Source organism: Equus quagga, chromosome 13, assembly GCF_021613505.1.
Source record: "Equus quagga isolate Etosha38 chromosome 13, UCLA_HA_Equagga_1.0, whole genome shotgun sequence".
Classification (NCBI taxonomy): domain Eukaryota; kingdom Metazoa; phylum Chordata; class Mammalia; order Perissodactyla; family Equidae; genus Equus; species Equus quagga.
The window spans coordinates 13,514,136-13,539,184 of record NC_060279.1 but is presented as its reverse complement, the minus strand read 5'-3'; the positions used below and the strand labels follow the sequence as shown (position 1 = coordinate 13,539,184).

Below are 25,049 nucleotides of genomic sequence, written 5' to 3'. Positions count from 1 at the left end.
CCCCCCGCGTGCTGCCTCTCCGTCCCCTCCCGAGTCTTCGGGCCCAGGGTCCAGGCCTGGAGTTCGCTGTTCTGCGTGTAATTTCACCCATTCGTTTCTTCATTTACACGTCTAACCAACAAATACTTAGCGCCTAGCAGGGCCAGTGAGAAACGGTCCCCGAGTTCAGGAGCTGGCATTCTAGTGGGAGGCGGACATTCGGCAAGTAGAGAGTAAACAAGATTATTGCAAAACGTGACACACGCAGTGAAAGAGACGATCGGGGACAGGAGCGGGACAGTCACAGGGAGAGGCCCGTGGGGCGTTTTTGAGGTCAAGTGGGCAGGAAGGCTTCTCCGAGAAAGATTTGGGCTGAATCTAAGGGGTAAACTGGGAAACTGCAGAGAATAAAGCCAGAAAAAGGTTGCCAGGAACAGGAAAGAGCCCAGTGGAGGAGCCTGGTGTGTGTGAGGAACAAAGGCAGAGGCCCAGGATGCTTCCTAGAGGAGCAGGCCCAGGACTGCAGGGCCTGTGGGCTGTGGGCCCGTGAAGGTGGTAACCCAGGAGAGTGACGAGTGGCTGTCTTGGAAAGGTCCCTCTGGCTGTGGAGTGGGGAGGTCTTGTGATGTCTGGGGACAGAAGCAGATGGACGGGTTGGGGCCAGCACCATCAGTCCCAGAGAGGGGATGCTGACTTGGGCGAGGGTAGCAGGGGCCTGGAAGGAAGTGGGAAGTTCAAGACCCCTCAAGATACACGCTGGCCGTAGGACTGACGGGATTTGCTGTGATTGGATGTCAAGTATAGGGACAGAGAGGGGCCAACAAAGACTCCTGGGCTGGGGCTTGAGGTACTGGATTGAGGGGTGCCATGGAAGGAGTTGAGAGGACCAGGACAGAACAGATGGGCAGGATGGGTCTATGCGTATGTAGGGAACGGACAGTCGGACACACGTGCGCGAGCTCAGTGGTGGGGTTGGAATCTGGGAGTTGTCAGCACACAGTGTTTAAAGTCGGGAGAGCAGCTGGGGTGGCAGCATTTTTCAGACTGCAGGTGGTGACCCATTATATCCTAAAATCAATTTAGCGGGCCACAGCCAGGGATTTTAAAAAATGAAGCAGAACAGGAGAAAAAATATCAAAGTTACACACATCGTAAGAAAAGTAATTTTTTCTACTCCGTTTCATTGACCCCGGGATCCTCCAACTGTTCTCAACTTTGGACCCTGGTGGGCGGGAGCTCACTCTTTTTCCTGTCCTCCTCTCTGTTGGGCACATTCTTGCCATGCTGTGAGCCCAGTTCTTCAGGCTTATTTTCCTCTTCTAGGGCATCTGGCTTGAGGTTGGTCCCAGGATCCTGGCAGCGAGAGGTGCCTTCCCCGCCTTGACCCCTCTGTATAGGCAGGCACTGGAAAGAGCAGAGTCGCCCTTGGGCCAGCCCTCGTCTGCTGGGACCTCCACAGGCGCGTGCAGTCAGGGAAGGAGGGAAACGAGCACTGAGATCCTGGGGTGTGGGGTTGGCTCCTGGGAGAAGTCCGATTTGCTCATTAGTTCATTCATTCATTCATTCATTTTCAACACGCTGAGCCCTTCTGATGTGCTGGGCACGGGGAATACAATGATGAATAAGGCTTGTTCTTTGCTCCCAAGTTGCCTGGAGAGACAGACGAGGAAAAATGTCCTTTCCCAGGGGGCTTTAAAAAAATTCTGATGCTGGTCCCAGCAACAGAGATTCAGATCCTCGCTGTAGGGTGGGCCTGGGCATCGGTCTGTTTGAAAAGCCCCCCAGGTGACTCTAATGTGCAGCCCCAGTTCCGAGCCCCTGATGCCTATGTCAGGGCGGTACCATGCTGTGAACCAAGGGCCTGGACCTGGGAGCCCCGCCCAGGGTCCTTGGGTCCTGGCTCTATCCCTTCCCACTGGGTGGCCTGGCCAAGTTACTTATCTCTCTGTGACCTGCTTTCCTCATTTGTAAAACATGTGGAGTGATGTCTATCTGTCCTAAGGAGCTGTTGGAAGGATTCAATGAGCGAATGGCATGTTCCGAGTGCTCAGTAAATACCATCAATGGTTACTAAGCCCTGAGGAGGGTGCATTGGAGCATACAGGAAGGGCACCTACTCAGGAGGGGGAAGAGGGGTGAGGAGTTAGCTGGGTGAAGGGAAGTGGGAGGTGAGGGAATTAGAGAATGGGGCATTGAGGGAGCCGGCTGGGGTGGCCCGTCCTTTCAGGCCAAGACAGCAGTTTGTGCAAAGGCCTGGAGGCAAAGCTGTGTACAACTAGGAGACCAGTGGTGAGGGATGGAGTGGAGAGAAGAGGATAAAGAGGCTGCCAGTGGTGTAGCTGAAAGCTCCTTGGGGACTAGGGGGTCAGGCGGGGACAGCCATGCGATGACCACCTCTCCTGCCCCAGTCCTGTGGCTGATGAGCAATAAGAGCTTCTGGAGGGTGGAGGAGGAGCTGAGCTGGTCTGAGGCCCTGCGGGATGGCAGGCTGCACCACACAGACACCATGTGGACACCCGCTACTCGCTACTCGCTTTCGAGCAGCAAGTGGATTGGCCTTTGATGTGCACATTCAGGGCCTGAGCTGGTCCGGTGGCTCCACCTTCACCACCCTGGTGTGGAGCTTGCTGCTGGTCTTCAGGGAGGGCTGTGCCGCTCTGTGTTCCATATCCCTTGTCCCCATCCTGGGGCCGCCTTTGCACAGCTCAGAAGCCCTTCATCAGCTACGATGGTGTGTTCAGAGTCTTACTCTGGACCTGGTCTTCCTCCCAGGTTCGCTTCTCAAGAGCCAATGAGAGGGAGGGAGGGAGAGAGTGAGAAAGAGAGTGCTCAATTCTTTCAGAGGATAACTGACTATTATTTTAACCGTTTTTGCTACATTCTTCTCTGTGGCCTCACTTTCTATTTCCTCTGTCCCTCATTCCCAAGACTCCATCAGAGAAATAGGTATAAATCAGGGTAGAGCAAAAGTAAACTCCAGAATGTTCCACTATGTCCCCTCCTTCTGCCAATTAAGGATTTGGGGGAAGAGGAAAAAGAAAGAGAGGAAAAAGGGAAAGGCAGGTGGGGGATCCATTTGCCTCTCTGCAGAAACCGGAGTGGAATTCAAGGTCTCTGCCGTTCTCAGGACGCACAGACTGGTTTCATGTCTCGTGGGGCCGGGGAGGGTGGACCAGCCTCTCCCAGAGACAACTGCGGCCTCCGGGAGCGGGCAGGTAGAGCCAGCTCCTTCGGGCGTCTCTGCAGGAAGTCCGCTATTGGTACTCGATGTGCATGATGCTGGCTTTTGGGGAACAGCGTCCCATCCTGCCCCTGGCTGGCCCCTCTCTGTCCACACGGCTTACGCCACTGACCTTTGTCTTGAAGGTGCTGAGAAGATCACATAGAAGGATGTAACCAACCAGACAGCACTTTCCTGGTCAAAAATGTCAGATTCTGCTTTTCTCTGTCAGCCAAGCCCAACTCTATACCACACTAACCCCTCAGACAGGGGCATGGGTGACCAGCCTGATGTGACCCCAATTCTCTGCCACACCATGCCTGTCATAGGGCCTTGGAATGACACCCACTGTGGCCTAGGTTTGACCTTGGGATTCCCAAGCCAGTAGAGAGATTTCTAGGAGTGGTGTGCGTGCGGGGCTGGGAGTCCCCTCCAAGGAAGAGCTGTGTGTGCTGGGCTTTCTCCCACTCTGTCTGGCGTCTCAGTACTCCACCAAGACAGGTGCCGACTCCACCCACTTCTCTGGGACTCTGCAAGTGCACCCCAGCGCACACCACCACTGCCTCCATGGGGGTCTGCCCCTGCCCCCTCCAGTCTGTTCTCTACACTGAGTGAGCTCTTAAAAGTGTAAATCAGATCACTTTGCTTAAACATATTCAATAGATTCCCTAGCACTTAGAATCACATGCCTTTGGTAGCCAACCAGGCCCTGCTTGGTCTCTTTGGCCTCATCTCCTAGCCCTCTGTGGGGCCACCCTGGCTGCTTTCTGCTCCTCTCACACACACGGCCCCCCCCCACTTAGGACTTCAGCCTTGGCTCTGCCCAGGGCACTCCCGCCTCTCTGTAGGGCTGGCTCCTTCTCATATTCTCTTCAAGAGCAAGGATCCGGCTTGTCTTAGTTCTGCTGTTTCCCCAGGGCCTAAATAGCATCCGCCACACAGTAGGTGCTCATTTATTGAATAAATGTAGATAGGAATGAACAAGCCTACTCTTGAGCTAGGCTTCTCCTGGCTTCAACTTTGTGGTTCCTGGGGCCTGCAGAGGAGCCTGGGCAGCCCCACTCCCTGCAGAACGTGGCGTCTGTTTCTGTTTTACAGACGCTGCCATGGGAAACCGCATCTTCACGGGGCCTGCTCTCAGGCTGACCACCTCTCCAAAGCCAGGTACGCTCTCAGGAGCTTCGCCTTCCCTTGGCCTTGTCCACCTGGGCCAGCCGGCAGGTTCATGCCACCTTGTGCCCTCTGCTCCCCCCACCCCTGCCTGGCTGAGGGATCCCTCACTTTGCTGCTCCCAGGCTGAGACCCACGGAAGGGATCAACGCCCTTATTATTCAGATGGACCCAGACGGGAAGGTGACTTGCTCAAGGTCTCTAACCAGGAAGTGGCATTGCCCAGGCTGCATCCCGGCTCTTCTGATGGCCCCACCTCAGTGGCTTGGGGGTGGAGGCATGGGCAGCACCTCATCACAGCCCAGGCCATCCATCTTGTAAGGGGGACTCCCCCTCTGGATAGTACCACCCTGGTATTAAAAAACAGTTTCTCCATGTCTGATGTAGAGAAATTCTGTGATGAAGGAGACAGACTCCTCTGTGAGTCTGCTGTATAGAGCTGGTTTTCTGCCTTATGGAGTCCGGAAGTTGTAGAGAGAAAATGTCATAGGCTTCCAAGGCAAGCAGACCTCGTCTGAATCTCGTCTTGCCACTGAAGATGGCATGAATTTGGGCAAGTCCTCACCTCCCTGAGCCTCCCTTTTCTCCTCTATAAATGAGGTTAATAAAGGCCACTTCTCAGGATCACAGTGAGGATTTAAAAAGATGATGTACGCCACATGCATAGCTTGGGGCTGGCGAGCACTGGGTGTCTAGTAAAGGGTAACCTTAAAAAAGTCAGCTTAGATAGGGAAATGAGGGAAATAGGCAAATCTTACCGGGCTTAGGTGAGCAGGCCTGTGTCAGAGAGCTGGGAGGCCCTGTTTGAATCTGAGGATGTGACTCCCAATTCTGCAAACAGAGAGTTTCCTGTATCAGGTCTCTGGGACCACCCCTCAGGTGGTGCTGAAGCGCATCCTTTCCGAATGGCCATCCTTTAGAATCACAGCTGCTTGGGCTTCTGTGACAGGCCTGGCAAGGGGCAGGGCATGTGGGGACTGAGGGTGGAGACTGTGGGAGGCTAGCGTCTTGGTCTGTCCGAGCTCCACCAGAAGTCAGGGCCACTGGGCACAGGCCTGTTCTGCCTCCTGTCCAGCACGTCTGTCCCTCAGCAGGCTCGCCCCTTCTCCTTGGCTCTCCTGATGTCATGAGGAACATCACACACTTCCTCTCTTCTGCCTCAGCCCTGCAGCCTCCTGAGAGCCTGCCCAGCAGGCCCAGCCCCTGGGAATCACAAGGAGGCTGACTCCAAGCCAGGACTGTCCCACATCCCTCATTATCTTCCCCCAAAGTTTGCCTACCACTTAATAAAGAGTCTATATTTGCATGCACTGTGCTAAACCATTTCTGTATATGGTTTCACGTAATCCTGTAAGTTCAATGAATGTAGGTGAAGAAACTGAGACTTAGACTTCCCTCATAAGGCCATTTAGCCATGAGGAGAGCTCTTAACCCCGGCTTTTCCAAATGTTCTTTCGCCCAGCTGCTGCTATGAAAGCTCATTCATTCTCCCAACCTAATATTTAGCCTGCCTATAAACTTGTGGTTTTGATCAAACCTAACACCCAGGGACTGGGGACAAGGGCGGGGGTCAGACCAGAGCTCTGTCCCCAAGGGGTGATGAGGGCCGGATGTCAGAGATCCAGGACCTCAGGCTTGTGGCCTTTATGTTCTCTGTCTCCAGCTGTGATCCAGATTGGCGGACAGACCTTCACGCGATTTGACCGCGGAATGACGTGGCTGGCGGCCCTGCAGTACTGCCGCAGTCACCAGACGGACCTGGCCGACCTGCAGACGGTGATTGACGAGGCAGACAGGGAGGCCTTGAAGTCCATCACGAGTGACACTGAGGCCTGGATTGGCCTCTACTTCAATGCGGCCTCTCGGTCTCTGAGCTGGTCCAGTGACTTGGGTGCCAGCATCCCCCACTGGCTGCAGGTGCCCGAGTTCTGGCCGGGACTGTGTGCGGGACTTCGCATCTTTGCGCGCTACGCCCCCAGAGTTTCTTCAGATGTCTGCTCTGCCCTGAAGCCCTTCATCTGCTTCTACAGTGAGTGGCAGCTGACCCCACGGGCACGTGGCCCACCAAGGCTAGAACGGGATGGGAAATGGGTTTACGTCGCAGCAGGAGACACTGAGGATAGACCTAAGGAAGCACTTCTAGATTCTGAGGACAACCGAGTTCTGGAGCAGGCTTTATTTTAATTCTGGGGGATCTTTAAAGAATAGAATGGACCCAAGAGCCTCAGGGCATTAGGAATTAGCAATGGCAACACATTGCTGGGCCAGGAAATGATTTAAAGTGAGCTTTGGAATCAGATAGACTTTACCACTCGCTAGAAATAAGGTGGGAGCATCTCTGGGCCTCCTTTTCCTCGTCTGGGGAATATATTTAACACAATGATATTGATGACACGCACCTCACAGGATGGCTCTGAAGACTGAATGAGAATGTGTAGAAAGGACCTGGGAGAGACCCTGGCACAGAGTGAGCACCCGATGGATATTAGCTATCGTCATCGTCCATGTCACTACGAATGCATGGGAATCAGAGGCCTCCTGGTTATTCTGGATCTCGTTTATAACATGTCTCCTCAGCCACAAGCCTCATCTTGCCTTGTCCTTTCCTTCTCTCTTTTCTTCTCTTTATTCCTCCCTCTTTTCTTTCTTTTTTGTAACAGCTTTATCAAGATCTAATTCATATATCTTAAAATTCCCTCTTTTGAAGTGTCCAGTTCAGTGGGTTTTAGTATATTCACAGGGTTGTCCAATCATCACTACCATCTTTTTTTAGGACATTTCGATCACCCCCAAAAGACACTCGTCACCCATTAGCAGTCACTCCCCATTCTCCCCCAGTCTCAGCCCTGGCAACCACTAATCTACTTCCTGTCTCTGTGGATTTGCCTGCTCTTGGCTATTTCTTTTTGTGGGATTTGATGAGAGTCATGACCTTGTCTGTAAAATAGGGAGGATGGTCCCTCCCTTGAAGAGCTGTGGTGAGGATTAAAGACTGTGAGAGCACCTATCCCGTGACTGGCATGTGGCAAATGTACACTATACGAGCCCTCCTCACTTTGGTTACTGTGACAAGGCTGGTCCCTGAATGCCCGGTGGGACTTCTCACAGGCCGGCTGGGTGAGATGGGTTGCTGTGTGTCCTGCATCAGCCCTGTCCTCACACTCACGCTCCTTGTTTTCCTGCAGACGCCTCCACTGGACACCGGGAGTCGGCAGCGCTCCCCCAGCTGTTCTACGCTCCCTCTTCAGACGTGACAGCAGGGACAACGCCCAGTCCAAGTACATGGCCCTATTGTCTGCTCTGTATGGGTGTTTTGACCCTGTTCTTGGCTGGATTCTGAGGTCTCCAGGGCATGGGGAATGGAGAGGGCGGCCTGCGTGCCGTGGCACAGGTGGGCCCCATGGGTCCTCCCAGAAAGGCCAGGGAGGGGCCAGAAAAGAGGTGAGCCAACTGGGTGGCAACCACGGGCCCCTTGTGCAGGGAGGGATTTCCCTGCGCCACCCACCCTGCTGAGCCAGCTGGGGTTGGGACAAGGAGGACTCGGTCACCATCAACCTTCCTCCTTGAACTGGGCCACTGAACTTGCAGCTCCAGGGCCAGGACAGCCAAGAGAGGCCGTGCAATCTCTCAGGTGAGGTGATGAGGGCCTGGCCCGGGAGACAGAGGGGAAGATGCTGAGCAGAGCTCCGGAGGAAAAATCATCAGAGAAGCCTTTGAGGTTCGGCGCCCAGAGAGGGAAGCGCAGTGGACGTGCCGTCTGGGCTTCTCTGGGAGGAGGGAAGATGACGGATGAGGTGTTGGGAAGCTGTATGGGCTCATGGCTGGGAAGGACAGTGATGGCGTTCCTTCAGCATTTTTAAATTCCTGAACATCTTCACAGCTATTACCTCATTTTACTTCCCAAGAGTTCTGAAGCTAACTGGGATAATTGAGGGCAAAATCACAGTTCTCCTGGCTTCTTTACAGGTTCTGACAGCAGACAAAGGGATTATTGCCTTTTTTGAGGACACAGAGAAGTTAGGGGGCTTGCTCATGGTCGCAGAGAGCTTCATTAATTCTGGGGACACAAAGAAAAGGCAGGGCCGGTTCTGAAGAGATGACAGCCAGCTAGGAAGAGGGCTACTGAAAGGCGATGCTGCCTGTGTAGTCACAGGCTTGGAGGGGACATGGAGAAGGGGACTGCCCCGGCTCCGGTAATTCCAGGAGGATTTCCTGGAAGAGGTGACTTGGAATCACGAGGAGGAGGTAGCTGGCAAAGGGGAGTGGAGGTGGGGTCGGGGAGGGGGTGCAGGTAGGGCCGCAGGGGGGTCAGAGGTGCTCAGCGCTGCGCAGGCAGGCCCGGATCCTGCAGGGGCCCCCGGGGAGCTACTAGGGACCCCTGGTCCTCACCTGAAGGCCACGGCACCCGGGCTGGAGTCTGGGGTCGCATTCGGCTCACAAGCTGGGTAAGAGCCTGTCCTCCGCTTCCCATGTACGGTCGAACCGGCGCCCGCCCGGCTGCCCCAGGCCCGCCGGCCTCGGCCGCACCCGCCATGCGCACCTCTGTCCGCAGTGGGCGTCGGGGCCGCCGCAGGCCCCGGGCAGCGGCCCTCCGCCCCGCCCCGCCCCGGGCGGCCCTCGCTCGCGGCCATCGGCGCCCACGCAGGCCCTCTCTCCTGCGCAGGGACCGGCTCCGGCCCCGGCACGCGCGCCCCCCGCGCCTCCGTGTCCGCGGGCCCCGGGGAAGGGCCGCAGGGCCCGCCGGGGATCGGCCCGAGCGCGACCTCCGGCCCCGCGCCCCCGTGGGGGGTCTCGGGCCCCCAGGAAGTGAGCGGAACCGCTCTGGCCTCCGCTTCGAGCCCTGCTGCTGTCCCTGCGTCCCCGGAGCACCTCGTCACCGAGGGCCGGCCCGTTTCTTCGCGGGAGGCCACCGCGGGCCCCTCCCCCGACTCCACCGGCGGCGCCTCCAGTACCCCCGGGCAGGCGGCGCCCCCGGGCTCGGCCACGCCCAGCTGGTGCCGCGGCTCCGGGACTCAGGGAAGCGTTCTGGGGACAGAAGGAAGCCCCTGGGGGCCTTCCGGCCCAGGGAGCCCGACGGCGCCCCAGAGAAGCACCGCGCGCCCTGAGTGGGCGACCCCGAGCCAGGCCACAAGCCCGGAGAGCCCTGGGAACCGGCCCGGCCCTCAAACAGGTGCCTGCCTGCGTCGCTGGGGGTCGGGGACCCAGCCTTGGGCCCGGCCCCAGTGCCCTGCTCCTCCCCTGGAGAGACCAAGCCTGGCTTCCAGGCCCAGGCCACAGTGGGGAGGCTGAGGGCGCGGCTTGTGTGCTGGCACATGGTGTCCCCGTTTGGCGGCATTCCAGTCCACTCTACAGGGGACCCTGTGGGGCCAGAGCCGGGTCACCCTCTCCTCCTCCCTGGTAGTAGCTTAGGGTAGGGTGATCTAGGGGAGAAACAGTCTGTTGAGGCCGCCGGAGTCTGACAGCCAAGGGTTGGAGTGTTGGCTCTACTACTTACTGTGTGGCGTTAGGCAAGTTTCCTAAGCTCTAGGAACTTCATTTTTCTCATCTTTAAAGTGAAGAAAAATACCAATGTCATGAGGTACCTCTCAGTGTCCAGCATCTGGCAGACAATAAATGGTAGTTATTACCATTCTCATCTCTAATCGCTAGTGAAATGCTTCATGACTCACTCCATCTCCGGCCTCTGTCCTTACCTTATTCAGGAGGCAGGGCTGGCCTCATTCTTATTTTGTTAATTATAAATGATTATGAATGATCGCGATTATGAATTATTGAGATCCTGGAATCTGACAAGGCAGAAACTGTTTTATCACTCTCTGTCTCTTTCCCAGGCTTAGAACAGTGTTTTGCACACTGGTAGATGATTTAATTCAACAGCCATTTCCTGAGTACCTGTTTTGAACAAGGCATTGAACTGTGGATGCCAAGATGAGCAGGACCTGTTTCCTGTTTTTAAAAGAGCTTAGTCTAATAGGGACTAATAGAGATGACCAGGACAGTCTGATAAGTGCTGCACCAGAAGTGTGGGGCAAGAGCCTTGGCAGGAAAGTGACTCATTCATTCTGCCTGGAAAGGTGGTGGTAACTGGCCAAAAGGGAATGGAGAATCTCACTAGGCAGCGAAGACTAGAAGGTTCTTCCTGGCAGAGGGAACGGCATGGGCAAAGACAGGTAGATATGAAAGTGTGCGGTTTGGGGACGACAAACAGCCTGATGTGACTGAAGTCTAGGTCATATGTGAGAAAGGAGTGGCAAGGGATGAGGGGAAAGACGTGCACTGGGGCCGGATTCTGAAGGACTCGATGCTGCAGTCAGGGGAACAAATGAGCAGGGGAACAAATTAGCAAATGAGCAGTATGCTCAGATGTGTAGTTAAGAGGCGCAAGGTGGTTATAATGACATGGACCAAGGCTTGGATAAGGATGCTGAAGGAAAAAGGCTTGATTCCACATTATACACATAATACCATCACACCACCACTGAAAGGAAACATCAACCAATGCTTAGAAAAAAGATTGGAAGGAAATGTGTGAAAACATCAGCAGTGGTTATATTCAGGCGGTGAGAATATGAGTGTTTCTCTCTTCTGTGTTTCTGGATTTTACACATTTATTCATTTCATTAAAGAAACTTACAATACTTTGGGTGGGGAAGGAAGAGGGCATTTGGAGAGGAGGCCACCCAGGAGAGACAGGTGTTTTCGTGGGGGCTGCTGCACAGTCTGGGTGAGCAGAATGGAGGCCAGATCTGGAGCAGTGGAGTGAGAAGGGAAGTGATCTGACATCATTTGCAAGTGACATTAATTGAAGAACTATAAATATGAAAACATTTTTAAAAAAATGCTCAGCTTTGTTTACTGAACCACAGAAATGCAAATTAAAAGAAAGATGCATTTTAATTTTTTTCCTTACCATTTTGGCAAAGATTTAAAAGGGTGATAATGCTGATGAGAATGTGGGAAAATCAGCGACCTCAAACACTGGCTAGGAGAGTAAACTGGTGCTACCATGTTGGCAATGCATGTCATTTCTGAAATGTGCAAACCCTTTCATACAGAAATTCTACCCTTGGAAATTTATTCAGGAAATAACAGTATAAAGCGCACACATATATACACATCCTCCACATACAGGGTTGTTTTTGCAGCACTGTTTATTACAGTGAAGAACTGGAGGCAATCTAATGTCCACTGAAAGCAGACTGGTTAGGTAAGTTACGGTGCATTCAAAGAAATACTAGGCAGCCTTTAAAGAGAATAAGGTAGATCTTCACAGATTCAAATTAAAAAATTCAAGTGTGTGAAGGATATTCTAAAGCAAACTGTTAATCATGGTTGTCCCTGGGTTAGGGGAGAGGATGCTTTTGCTTAAATATTTTATAATAACATACCACAAAACCAATATGGTTATTTCCATATTTGAAAAGAAAAAAAGACATCTCCAAGGCACTGACAGGACTTTGGTGACTGAACATGAGAGCACGTGAAAGGGAGTAAGGGAGCAGCTGAGGATCCCTGGGGTCTGTGGCTGGAGTGCCTCAGGAGATGGGCAGCCATACAGGGAGAGGAGGTTGCTGGGGGAAGGCTGAGCTGTGTTGTAGAACGCTTTGAGTTTGAGGTGCTACCCTTTGATGGAGATGTTGGGGGTCCCTGGGTGCCATGGTGGGGGCTCTGTGTAGCTGCCAGACAACATAAGGGCATTGGGCATCTTGGGGTAGGAACTACTGAAACATAATATTTGGTACTGGGGAGAAATCTCATAATATTGCCCAATCCCCACAAATCCTGATATCAGGGACACTTTACGAGAAATGGTGTAGCAACTCAAGGGCTGGGTACACGAGCCTGTGGGAGTTAAGTCAAGGAGTGGTGGGGGTCTGAGCCTCCCACGCTAGATGGCTTCTGCAGCAACTGTGTGCACAGCAGTGACTGCTCGCTCATGCCTGTCTTCTAGCTTGGGGCAGTCACCAATCTCAGACCACCTTGCTCCTGGTTGAATTTGCAATAATAACTCCTTTATCTTCTCCTCCTTTATCTGTGACCGTGAAGCAAATGGCACTGATATGAGAGATGCAGCTACTGCCACTCAGGCGCAACATCTGAGCTCGTCTAACAACCCAGATTCTAAAGAAAAAACTCCAGCATCAGAATCAGGTAACTGTTTCCAGTTACCAAGTTCCCACTCTTAACAACTGAGCAAGTTAAGTCTGGATAGCCACTCCTTAGTACAGGGCACGCAAGACTTTTTTATGAAAGACAGCATGACCTGTTGGGAAGGGAACAGGAATAGGAAAAAGGATGAGGATTCTAGATTAGTTCCCTGACTATCGTGAAAGCCTGGAGAGCAAATTTCCTCTAGAATCTCTCCTACTTCTCATCTACAAGAGGGCTATAGCAAAGACTACCCTGCCTGCATCCAGGGCTGTTGGAAGCACCCGGTGAGATAACTGTGCAAAATGACAAGATGTTATACAAATCTAAGGAGTCCTAGCATGAGGGTGTAGTTCCTGTGATGATTACAGTGGCTCACGGCCAAAGGCTGGCCTTATTTATAGACTCAGAGAACTCAGAGTTTTCTGGGGTACAGCTGGCCTTTACAAATGTGGGCCCAGGGAGAGCTATTTCCAGCATGGTGCGGAGCATCTACTTAGTAGATTCAAAGGGAGGGGGAAAATACAGGAGAGACAGAAAAGACAGTAATCCCCTGAGGGTGGCCAGGATGCGGCAGTAGAATCAGCATTGCCCTTCGGCAGGAGACTCGCCTTTCAGCCATGGGTTGGTTGGTCCTAATTGTGGCTGGGCATTCTCCTGTTCAGCAGTTTCTTTCTCCTTCTTCCTTTTGGAGATCCTTAATCTCCATGGAGCATCTATGATGTCCAGTGGGCACTCCTGACTTCTCAGAACTTGGAGTTGTCAAATGGCAACAGGGTAATTTCCCCTGAACCAGGGAGCGCTTTCTTTTTCAGGGCAGCTCTTTGGAATCCTGAAAGCAGATTTTACCATCCCAGCTCAGATGGACCCAGAAGACATGAAAGACAAATTTTTGAGCGAGGTGAGACTTCTGCCCACTTTTAATTTTGATCAGTCAGATGGCTTGACAATGCAAGGCAATACTGTCAAAACCAATATATTAGGAGAAAATGCTTTGGAAAATGAGCTCAGCTGTTCCCACTGCCATCACTTTGGCTCATGGTGACAGGTTGGTTCATGTGCTGAGATCTTCTCAGATCTTTTTCTTACACTCTCCAACATTTTTCCTGAACTCTTAAAAAAAAAAAATCAAGACAGCATAGTCAGAAGGACCTGAGTTTGGGTCTTGGCTTTCCACTTATTAGTCATGTGACCTTGGGTAAGTAACATAATCTTTCTGAACCTCAGTTTCCTCCTGAATTAGGAACAACAGTACCCAACTCACATGGTTGGTATTATGATTAAATGAAATATCCATATAAAGTGCTTATTTAGCAAATTGGCACATAGTAAGTGCTCAATAAACATGAACATTAGTTCCTGTTATCATCAATGTTGTTATTGTTCCCAATATACATTTGTTCCAGGCTTTTTCCCCCTGTTCTTTTAAGAGTATTGTGAGATAGGAGATTGTGAAGAGGAAGAACTGTTCCTAAATATTGCAACAAAAGCCTCAAGCTGATTTTTGAATATGGTTTAAGAGCACATTTTTCAGTTATATCAGATGTAAATCAGAAGATGTCAGAGGTCATCTAGCCAAAATCATAATTTTACAGACAAGGACGCAGACTGGCATTTATCTAGTAGCTTATTGCAATTTACTCATAGGCTGAAGAAATAGCACCCAGGCAATTCATTCTAAAATCTCACACACTCAAGTTTCTAGAAAGAACGTGTGTGTGTGTGTGTGTGTGTGTGTGCGTGTGCGTGTGCGTGTACACTGCGTGAGCCTGCCTGCCACTGAGTGGGCAGGGTGACTGCAGAGCTTTCAGTGCATTTTGCTATTGAAGGCAGAACAGGTGCAAATGATGCAATTCAGCATCTGGTAAATTTTTTAGTGAAATTTCAAGTAATAAGACTACATTACTGAGTATTAGGGTCTACAAAAGCCAAGGGCTCCTTTTTTTGGAGGGGAGGAACCAAACCAGAATCCATCTGCTTTCTATTTTAAATTAAAGCCAATAATGGGAAAATTGAGGTCAAAATGGGGAATTCCATCTTCTGGTCAAGTTTGTTGCAATGTATCTATCCCATATTAATGGAGAGAATTTCTGCCTTACAGATGTAAAGGATGAACTTGGTAGGGACAAGGTGTGTATGGGGGAAGCTATGGTACATATGATCAGTTTTAGCAGCATTTTAAATTCTAAATAGAAGGCAGGGAAACACTTGTAGCCAACTTATCCTAGTTCCAGGGATGGGGACACAGAGACACTGTAACAGACACTCACACCTGGTGACTAGCAGTTGTTCCCCCTGGCTGAAGTGAGAATCCCCTGGGGAAGTTTTAAAAAAAACCCTGGCCCCCATCCTTAGATTCTCTCTAATTGTTCAGTGGTGGAGTGTAAGAGGCAGCCCTGCTCTTTATTTTTTAAAGTTCTGCAGTGGTTCTGATGAATAGTCAGGGTTGAGAAGCACTGATTAAGTCATTTGTTTTAGTCTCTTTTGTCATCAAACTTTTTTCTTTTTTTGCTGGGGTGGTGGGAGGGGTGGCCTAACAAAATTGATTTATGTATTTTCCCATTGGTGAAGCTGTTGCTGACAAAAGGCAGGCAGCTGGAGGGAGGCTCAGAAAAATAAAGGGTATGGCTGGACATGAGGCTATATAGGTGGACCGTTTAGGGCTAAGATGACTAGTCTCTTTCTTCAACAGTCTCTTTCTTTTTGATGTTTCAGATCCAAGAAGTCTTAAAGCTTATGTTAGGTCGTGAAAAATTCAGATTGAAATGGATCAGCTTTGAAGTAAACAAAAAATAGCACACATCTACTGATCTGGAGTCTCCTTGTACAATCTTCTCTGGATTTTAAGTGAATTTTAGTTTTTTAATTCCTAATACATCAGAATTAGAAATAACTCCAGATATGTGAAGAGGCTAACTGATGGAATTTCAGACCTACACCTAGGACTAAAGAAAACTACGGATGGAACCTGCATTGCTGGATTTTATAGAATGAAATAGGTAAGCAGGAGAAGATGGAGGTATTTTAGAACAATAACTTTGAGAATGACAAGCAAACAAGAACAAAAAATCCCAAGAACCAAACAACAAAAATCCTGAAACAAACCCCATTAACCCCATTAATCTATGTGGGGAATTGAGAGGACAGTAGAGGTCTGGGAAGCTAGGTGGGGCCATACTTCTAAACAAAGTGGAGGACTCTTTATCAGCGACAAGCCATTAAAGAGATTTCAAATGCTCCAGAATGAGGAGCTTTCTAAAGGTATTATCACAATGCCATATAGTTAATGGTAGCTATTTGTCCTGCATCTAAGCATCTACCTGTAAGCTGGGAAATTCTAAGACACATTGTTCCTAATATTAAAATATACCTTCAGAATAATGTTCCCTCATACATTTTCTTTCTGGTTTTTCTCCAAGTATCCTAATCACCCAGATATATGCTAGAAGTAAGATAGTAATATGTCAAATACAGTAGCAACTTTAGTCTGAAATGTTTAAAGTTAAAGTTTATTTGTATTCTTTGTAGGAATATCAATAAAAGACCTCAAACGTATCTATATCTGTACATGTACAAGAACCATCAAAAATTATTCACAGAACAAAAATAAATCTTCTTTAGAACAAACCCAGGTAATGAAATGCAGATATGGATCTCACATATGGAACAATCTAAGTGCTACTAGCACAAAAATATGGCTTTAAAAATAAAATAAAATCTTGGGTTTTGTTTTTCTAAGGTGTATTTCTCTTTCTTGAAATAAAAAATAAATTATTTAGAGCTATCATTGTAAAATAGTCATGTGTATTAACACATTCTTATTAAGGCCCTGGAGATGAAAAATGAAATCAAATTTAGAGGGTAAATTCCTCACAGGTGTGATTCAGGTTAATATGCTGCTGTCTGCTTGAGTTAATTTTAATGTAACTAGGAAATGTCTAAGCACCAGTCAAAATTTAACCTTTACTATTTATTTCAGCTTTTCTGCAGGATAGTGGTCATTGAGTCAATTAGTAGTCGACCTTTTTGTGGACTGGGAATTGAAATTTTTCACTTGGGTGTTTAGAAATGACATGAACATGATATTTATACCCCCCAGCCCCCAGAGATGATGGAGGCCCCTAAAACACAGGGTCTGTGGAAGTCTCTACAACAACAGATAAATCTGGTTTTAAGTCCCAAACTAAAAAATTTCCTAGGGAAAAATGAGAAGGGCATTTGGATAAAAAATAAGAACTGAATAGGAAATGAAAATGCATGCTGAAATATGTGCAAAAACTACCACTTTGCTTTCCTTGGGTGGCTTACTGCATTTGCCAAGTCTTACTGGGTTGGTTACTCAAACACCTGAGGATTAACTGATCAGGAACCAAAGCGACTTCTTCCTGGATCCTACTGTCAGATCAGTGATATTCAACTTTCTTTCTATGACTCCCCATGCTATCAATACTAATATCTAGGGCTTTTGAGATAATGTCAAACCAAATAAATTTCAAGTCACATTAACTTATATATACATATAACACATATGGTACATTTTAAAGAGGAAAGAACCACTCTCATAAACTCTAAAAAGTGAGAGCATAAAATCTAAAAAACTCAAGAAAGTCTGGCAATCGATGGTCTATAAGATGGATTAACATTCAGAAAAAGGAAGCCCTGGGAATTGTGTGCTTCGTGTGGCTGTGCGTGTGGTGTCTATAGAAACTGCCTTTACATAGATCTATGTATTTTAAGAGCAGGCAAAGGCTGTAAATCCTGTTTCCTCGAACCTTCAGGCTACTGAGAAGGCTGCTGTGCATTAGTTCCCTTCCGGAGCAGGTATCTTCCTCAGGTTCTTTCACTCCTCATAAGATATTTATTCTGTCTCATGCAAATTTCATCACTTTGTCCTTCCTAAACTCAAAAGCATTCATAACTGGGTCATGACAACAAGAGAATGCTTCTAGAAAGAATAACAATCACTCAAACATGAAAAGAGATTCTATTTAAAAATTCAACGCCCCAACATACCTTGCTTTTAAAAAACTAGTAAAGTAGGCCCTTTCAATTGACATATTGATAAAGACAAAGTATCCCAAATTCTTGGCTCCCAGGTAGGTGGTAGGAAGGCAACTATTCACTGCTGGGGCAAACAGGAGATTTCCCTACTAGACTTGAAAAAGGGAAGGAGAATGAAGAAGAAAGCCTTTTTGGCCCCTCACAATCTGCAGGAGAAGGTGGCCTCCAAAGGTACACCTGGAAATGCAGGGAAGCTGTGGCATGGGCTCTGGAGATGCTGAGTCAGGCCCAGTGACAATTCTAGTCTGGTGCTCAGGGTCACTTGGGACTTAGATAATCCTGAAGAGGGTTCCTTCCACAAGTTCAGTCCACAACCAGCCTTCTCAGGGACTCCAAACTGGAGACAACGAGAACTAAAATTAGGTGGAAGGCAAACCAATTATGAATGCAAACTCACTTGATGGCAATTGTCTTATTCTGGGACTTCCACAAAAGAATTGCTCCCAAATCCACTGTGCCTCTGAAGACAGAGCCAGAGGTCCACAGAACTACAGATCCATAAACAAAGGCAGTAGGTAGACTAAGATCTGAAAAGTTTTACGTCCAAAGTCAAGCTAATTCTCAAGGGCACACAGCAGTCGTAGATAGGAAATCCTGCTTTATCTTTCACTGTCCAACACCATCACAGGGAAAGATGGAAGCAGACCAGAGAAAGCTAATTATTGATACCAGGTGAAAAAAGCAAAAAGCAATAGCAGTATGAGTACCTCATTTTACCACATTTCCCTTACCAACAGACTGCCTGAGACCCCAACAGTCCCTTGGTGACAGTGGCTGGAACACTAAGTGCTCAAGGGTTTGCTATAGTTCCCTAGCTATCATCTCCCCTCTGTCATGGCTGGTATTGCAGAGACTCGGGGAATATGATGACCTGATGAAAACGTAACTCTTTTTGCTGCTTTGGCCTAGAAAGCTTATTGCTCCAGTGATATAAAAGGGGAACATGAAGGCCTTTTCCTACACTCTACCAAAATTGTCCTTGTAAATGGCCAAGTCTGGTTGTCAGGTCAATACGCATCTTGCAAGTACTGCACCTGAATTCCAAATTCCATTCACCCCTGGTCTAAGCTGAGCCCCACAATGTGGTGATGTGATGAGTGGAAGAAGGAGTGCAAGGAGAATCTTAATCCACCTGCTTGTCTTCAACCATGTACCTCCTCCCAGCAAAACAGGAGGTATGTACCTATTTGGGCTGAAGAAAAGCCAATTAAGCAACACCTCCATAAAAATTATCAGCTGTTGCTGCCTTCCTCCATACTTAAAAAAACCTTACAGAATAATTCTAAAGATTGCAGCATTCTCTAAACAAATACTCAGAAAAATATTTGGATAGGGATAGGCTCAAAGGATACTCTAAAATTTAACATCTGGCAACAACTCTCAACTTCTAGCTTACTTCTAACCTTAATTTTTTTCACTCGTTTTCTCTTCATTCAAGGTAACCTGATAATAGAGAGCTGCATAATCTATGCAAACTTTTTGAGCATTTAATCTTCCAAAGTAGGCAGCCCTCTAGAGAGCTCTCACAATGCCAGCAAAACATATGGCATCCACCAAAAACATTTAATTTTGTGTCTTCCCCAATCCCCCAATATAGGGATGTTTATCAGCCCTCTGTAATCCATAACCAACACCTGAGAGCTTTCAAACCTCAATGCAAGACATGAACCACGTTACATACTTAAGGCCATCAAAACGGACAATTCTTTTTACCAGGTTTTCTGTGGCACAGTTGAAGGCTTTTACAAAGAATTAATTAAACATGGCTAGAGCTGAGAATAGCCACAAACAAGTACAGACTATGTATACAATCCCCCCTCTTCCAACAAGGGGCACTACTATTTCAGAATTGGCAATTTTTTCCTATTAAAATAAGTGATTTTGACCACAGTATGCCCTCAGCTTGGAGGGAAGGGATAAGAATGTGTAGGGTAACTACTAATGGTCAAGAAAATATACAAGTGCCAAAACATGTGGGCCTGAAGTCTGCAGATCAGATAAGCACAAGGAGCAGAACCCTGTTTTAGATCTGACTGGGAGACATGGGAGTGTTATGAAGGGAAATGTTTTAGAAGGTTGGGGCTGGGGGGCCATGGTGATGTTGATGACGATGCAAGGTCCGACATAAAGATCCACTGAGAGAGAGCAGTGCGCAAGCATGGCGTGGTGAAAGGGGGGCTTGGGGTCTGTCTGGGCTTCACTCCTGTTCCCTCATAAACATTCTGCTCCATAGAAACACCCACTCCATGCATATGGCTCCCTCAGATCCTTCTTTTTGGTTTTCTCTCCCCCTTTCCTTTTTAAAAATTTCCCTAAAGTTTATAATTTACTTAAATAAACATCATTAACTTATTTGAGAAATGTTGTTGCTTTCTCAATATAAACGACCGCTTAGATCTTGCTTAAAGAGATTCAAAACCCTTTTAACATTATATCTGACAGCATAGAAGGCATGAACTTTTCCTATTTGTGCAGTTATATGTACATACGTGTGAATATATATGTATATATATTTGTATATATAATATCTGTTTAACATGTAACATTCCATACTTCTGATAATCAAGTCTGCATTCAAGATGACATTTCACACCTCTGGAAAAAAGGAAGTAAACTAGCTTCCATGACTTGTTTCTGTCCCACAATAAAGCCAAGGATGACAATTGGTGAAACTGGGTCATTATTGCCAAATCTACTAAGAGCGTGGGAATAACAACTGGAATGTGCCATCTTCACACTTTTTCTTTTTTATAAGAGTAATCATGACTTTTAAGAGAGTGATGCTTCAGCTTTGGATTTCCTTTCCAAATTTTACTGAGAGGATTAGGAAAAGAAGCAATTTAAAAGTTAAAGACTGAGATAAGATTACTGTGCCCGGAGATTTGCTAGTACAATGGATAAAATCTTCATACCAAACAAAAATTATAACTTACCAATAGAAAATGTCTTTTTTTTTTTTCTAAATAGGAAATATTCAGAGATTCCTGCTATGGGATGGTTAGCCCTTTTCTGTGCAGAAGAAAGGGTGCTGACTTCAGATGGCTTATGGACAGCATCTTTGAATAACCTCTCCAGGGGAGAGTAAACCCTGTTGGTGATGACTGCTCCCACCATGGGGGAGGAAAGGGCAGTGGGTGTGTGAAGATGAAGGTGGTATATAGAGACACAAATATTTATAGCTTTGTAAATTCTAAAGAGGAAAAAGAACACCCTTTATTACAACTGGAGTAAAAAAAAGCGCCCCCTATCTAAAATGGAAAATTCCTATCTGCTACTGACAGAAGGAAATACACATCAACAGGAGTTCAGTAGAAATCACTCCTAAAGTCCAGTTTTGATGCAACAGCTCTTATCTGTGTCCTCTGAAACAGTGCATCCCCAAATCAGATCAGCTGTCCATCCAGAACCAGTCTTGGTTGATCAATGGGATAAACTGTTTTGTTTGGATCTTGGTATTTGCATGTTTTCCTAAAGGACAAGGGGGCCAGAGTGGGGTTATTAAACTGGCAGGTGAATCCCTGAAAAATTCATTCTGACAATGTCCTATTGCACACCATGTGCTTCTATCAGACAGATACTTGGTCTCTACCTACTGAACCCCTGGGCTCATTTCTCACGCACACATAGTTCCTACTTTTCTCCTCTAACAACTGCAGTGCTTTCAACAAAGAGGAAAACAATAATAAAAATAGCAATAATTAAAAAGGTAATCTACATTATTAACTTCCTTTTGGTATATTACAGTGGTATTTTCTGTACATGGCCCAGAACTAAGTTCCCTATGTACATAGAGACATGAGGGTAAAGCATCGACCTTGGAAGTCTTAGCCTTATGCCCTGAAAGACAAGGTTCCTTTCTTCATTCAAGAGTTTCTTGCCACAATGCTTTTGAAGTAGCAACATTCTGTAGACCTGGTGGGTTTGGGTAAAGGGCTGGGGACTGGAGAGTGGGGAAATTTCCTTCTGTCTCCTCCCAGTCTGTCTATTCACAAAGCCCGTCAGCAGCTGCTGTTTTTGAATTCACCATTCTCCGTGATGGAAAGCTTGGTGGGGTTGGTGGGGGAGATGCCATTGCGGACCTGCATGCTGTATCGCTCCTTCACTTGGGTCAGTGCGCTCATCAGTCTGGTGTTGGCCGAATCCAAGGACACGATCCGTTTTTCCTACAACACACCAATCAAGGCTTTATTCAAGCTACATGCAGGAAATCACACTGTAATACTCTACTGAATGACTGTTCTAATGCTTTATATCAAACAGCAGTACGCATGATGCTTCCCAGACAAATGGAACATCTCTGCCTCTTTCTGCACAGTAGTCAGGTTCAGCTTCCCCTGAGCCCAATGGGCCTGTGTTCATTTTTTCTCTCTTTTTTCCTTTCAGCATAGCAAGGTTTGTTATTAATAACCCCTTGGGATACCAGGACATCATATAAAAGTGACACCACGTGTTCCTTCAGACTATGCAACAGTGGCGTCACGCTGCCTTACGTATTAAGTGCTTTGGGTCAAAATTAAAACATGGAAATTAGGTGGCAAAGAAAGAAGCACCAGAGGTTTCATTTCACAGAGGAGAAGTGCACGTGATCTATGGGTTCTTAGCCCCAAAAGAGGGCACATCAGTCACATTTGGAAAGAATTCACATTGTGCTCAAAATTAAAACAATACATGGTGGCAGTTTATAGTCACCAACAAAGTGAGGATGCAACAGCAAGAGTAGGGAAATGCAGCCCAAAGCTCAGACCAAGGAGTTACTTGATATGGGGAGGGAGACGTGGCCGAAGGGGGAACGCCATCAACATAACACATGAAAACAGACAGAGAACACAAGCTCCTAGACTCATTCCAGCTCAGGCTGACTCCAGGAAAGCTGCCCAATACGGAGACTGATTTCATTTTACTTTTGAGTCTCTGGAAAAAAATTGCCTTAGAATCAATATTTTGGAAACAAAGATTATTGAGCACATGAAAAAATCAAGAGGGGAACAAAGAGGAAAAAACAGGCAATCTAAAGGAAAGTAGGCTCCTCTAAATTAAAAAAGAAAAAATCATCCCATCAAAATATTATCAGTTTCACAAAGATTAGGAGAGAAACCCTAATCCTAGCTTCAGCAGCTAGGTAAATCATTCCAGAATGTTTCCAACATGAAGTTGTTATTTTTCAGGAAACAAGTTAACACTGAGAAGGACAGTCTTTAACCACTCCCATAAAATTATAAAGAAAATAGTACATGAGGAACAACGTCCACAGCCAAAAGGAGCTTTCCTACCCCGGGAGTTTTTGAATTCACCCAGGGAAAAGCACAGTAAGGTCAGTCATGGAAAGGTTCAGAGAGGACGGATAAGGGCCAAGGGTTTGATGCTGCTCCGTGCTGTGGAAGCAGTAGTTATACAGGGCCGTATGCATGCAGCACTGCGCTGCCGGGAGACTTGCTGCCAGGAGGATGCAGAGTGAAGACCACTGCCCTGGTGGAAATTTAGGTAAAGGCATATACAACAATAACAGTTCCCTTCAATCTCCTACCTTGGGGGTGGGGTGGGAATCTGCACAGCAGCAGGGCTGGTGGTCAGTTACAAAAGTGTGAAAAAAAATAGCTCACACTTGTTATTATCACTAAAAAAAATTCTTCCTTTCCCCAATGGAGAAGTCAGATGCTAAGACAGAGAAAATCAGCATTATTAACTAACCACTAATCTAGTATAAGATGCTTTTTACTTTGGGAAGGTGAGTAACTCATTTTAAGATAGGCAACACGCAAAGAAAGAAAGATCTGCAAGGCTTTTTAAAAAAAGAATAAGTAAAAAAGTGATAGCCAGTGGAGTTTACTGGGATAATAAGTATAGATCTTTTAAAAGTCAGTAGGTAAGGGTTGGTCAGTGGTTACCAAAAAAAAGGGATGGGAGACAAATATGATGTTTCCCTCCTATAGTTAGGAATAATCTCCAAACAGAAAAACTGGCAATATCTTAAAATGATTAAAAAAGAAAAAATGTTTCAGTATTAGGATAAATTATAAGGTCCCAGTACTAAGGAATGCAGGATTCTTCAGGGTTTATCCAAAAAAACTAGGCATTCATGAAAAATTATTTGATTCTTACAGGGTCAAAAAGAAGGCTAAGAATGATTGTAATTATTTATTTCCTACAAAAGTAACAAGTGAAGCCAAGCAACTCCCGTACTAGAGAGCTGAAAGTTTCCACGAGGAGAAACTCCCTTTTGTAATTCCCCCCAATGTCAACCTCTTAAAATAGAACAAAAAGTTAAAAACTCCCAAAAAACAAATAGGGACTTTTGAAAGTCAAGTTCAGTTAGCAAAAGATGCTCTGACATTTCGATTCTGCCTGCAGTGAAAGGCAAAGCAATCTAATCACTCATGCCTGACAGGAAGGATTTCAGGTGTGCGGAGCACAGGAGCTGGAATGCGTAGGAGGCCAGTGCACTGGGCCAGGGCTGGGAACTGCTCAGCTAGAGAACGGACGGGGGTTACTTGCCTGTTTGAATAATCTCATCTCCATTTATGACCTGTAATTTAACACAGCGGAGATATCACTTGCAACAGTAACTAGGCAGCTGCTTTGCTTCTCATGGGAGGAAGCCCTTCTCTGTTCTCCATCTGAGTCACATGGAGAGATCCTGAGGGGTGAAAGGTGGCACAGTCCCTGGGCGGATGTTTAAGAAGTGATCCCTTAGTACAATCACCAGGATCCCCATGGCCGTGTTACAAGGTCCAGGACAGGTGATTCTGCCCTCACCAGTGGAGTGCCCATCCTCTCACAGTTTCAGTTAGCAAACGGCTGACTCAGGCTGGGCCTTGGAGCATGAACTAACTCTAGAGTAGAGACGGAGAAGCTGAATTCAGGGAGAAGCCTATCCTGCAGGAGCACAGGTTTGCTGAAAGAGATGAAAACCAGTTCACTGGGTACCTGGCCTTTAGTGTTTTTGGGAAATGTGGGCTCAATTCTAATATAAGGAATGCCAACTGTATTCATTTCAGGAATATTTTTTACCCCCAGTGGCACCAAGGCAGATGTCAGGGACATAAAAGTGTGGGTTACCTTGCTGGGAAGCTTTCACCCCTAAACACTTCTTCATTCTATTAAATGATGCCAGAAAGACTGCACTGCTCCATCAAACACTTAAGATGTAAGATCTATCCTTACAAGGAAAGGATATGATATAAAAAGTCATTCTTTACAATGCCAAAGGATGTCCAGTCTTTTGCTATAGTAAGATTTTAATGTATCAGTAAGACAACAGCTGGAATTGGGAAACCTTCCTTTTAAGGAGATAATTTTTAAAAAACTGTATTTAATGTTTATGATTTGTGCTGTGCATGTTGCAGTGGTTTTTCAAAATGTGGTCTAGTGGATTCTCCAAGTAGTCTTAGGGATCCATAGTGAGCCTCTGGTAGAATAATTTATTACACAGTAATGCCTATGTTTGAACAGGTAATTTATTACATTTAGCCAA

General features: G+C 47.2%; 2 protein-coding genes across 8 annotated transcripts in view; one reads left to right on the top strand and one right to left on the bottom strand.

Moving 5' to 3' along the window:
• The window catches only part of CLEC20A (C-type lectin domain containing 20A), a 15,787-nt gene extending 419 nt beyond the window's left edge, over positions 1-15,368 (top strand). Inside the window, exons 2-8 of one of the 2 annotated variants that reach the window (XM_046681506.1) lie at positions 4,298-4,363; positions 6,033-6,398; positions 7,555-7,647; positions 9,033-9,539; positions 12,416-12,520; positions 13,333-13,418; positions 15,233-15,368. In XM_046681506.1, the coding sequence (XP_046537462.1) occupies positions 4,298-4,363; positions 6,033-6,398; positions 7,555-7,647; positions 9,033-9,539; positions 12,416-12,520; positions 13,333-13,418; positions 15,233-15,313 (1,304 nt within the window). In that variant the 3' untranslated portion in view covers positions 15,314-15,368. The remainder of the gene's footprint in view (positions 1-4,297; positions 4,364-6,032; positions 6,399-7,554; positions 7,648-9,032; positions 9,540-12,415; positions 12,521-13,332; positions 13,419-15,232) is intronic. The other variant, XM_046681507.1, reaches the window with a different exon arrangement.
• Positions 13,446-25,049, bottom strand: part of RASAL2 (RAS protein activator like 2) — a 371,329-nt gene continuing 359,725 nt past the window's right edge. For 2 of the 6 annotated variants that reach the window (XM_046681498.1, XM_046681500.1), the window contains exons 18-19: positions 21,658-21,741; positions 13,446-13,630 (exon numbers count right to left, since the gene is read on the bottom strand). In XM_046681498.1, the coding sequence (XP_046537454.1) occupies positions 13,544-13,630; positions 21,658-21,741 (171 nt within the window). In that variant the 3' untranslated portion in view covers positions 13,446-13,543. Of the gene's footprint in view, positions 13,631-15,323; positions 21,742-25,049 lie in introns of those variants that run through there. The other 4 variants (XM_046681502.1, XM_046681503.1, XM_046681501.1 and 1 more) reach the window with 3 other exon arrangements.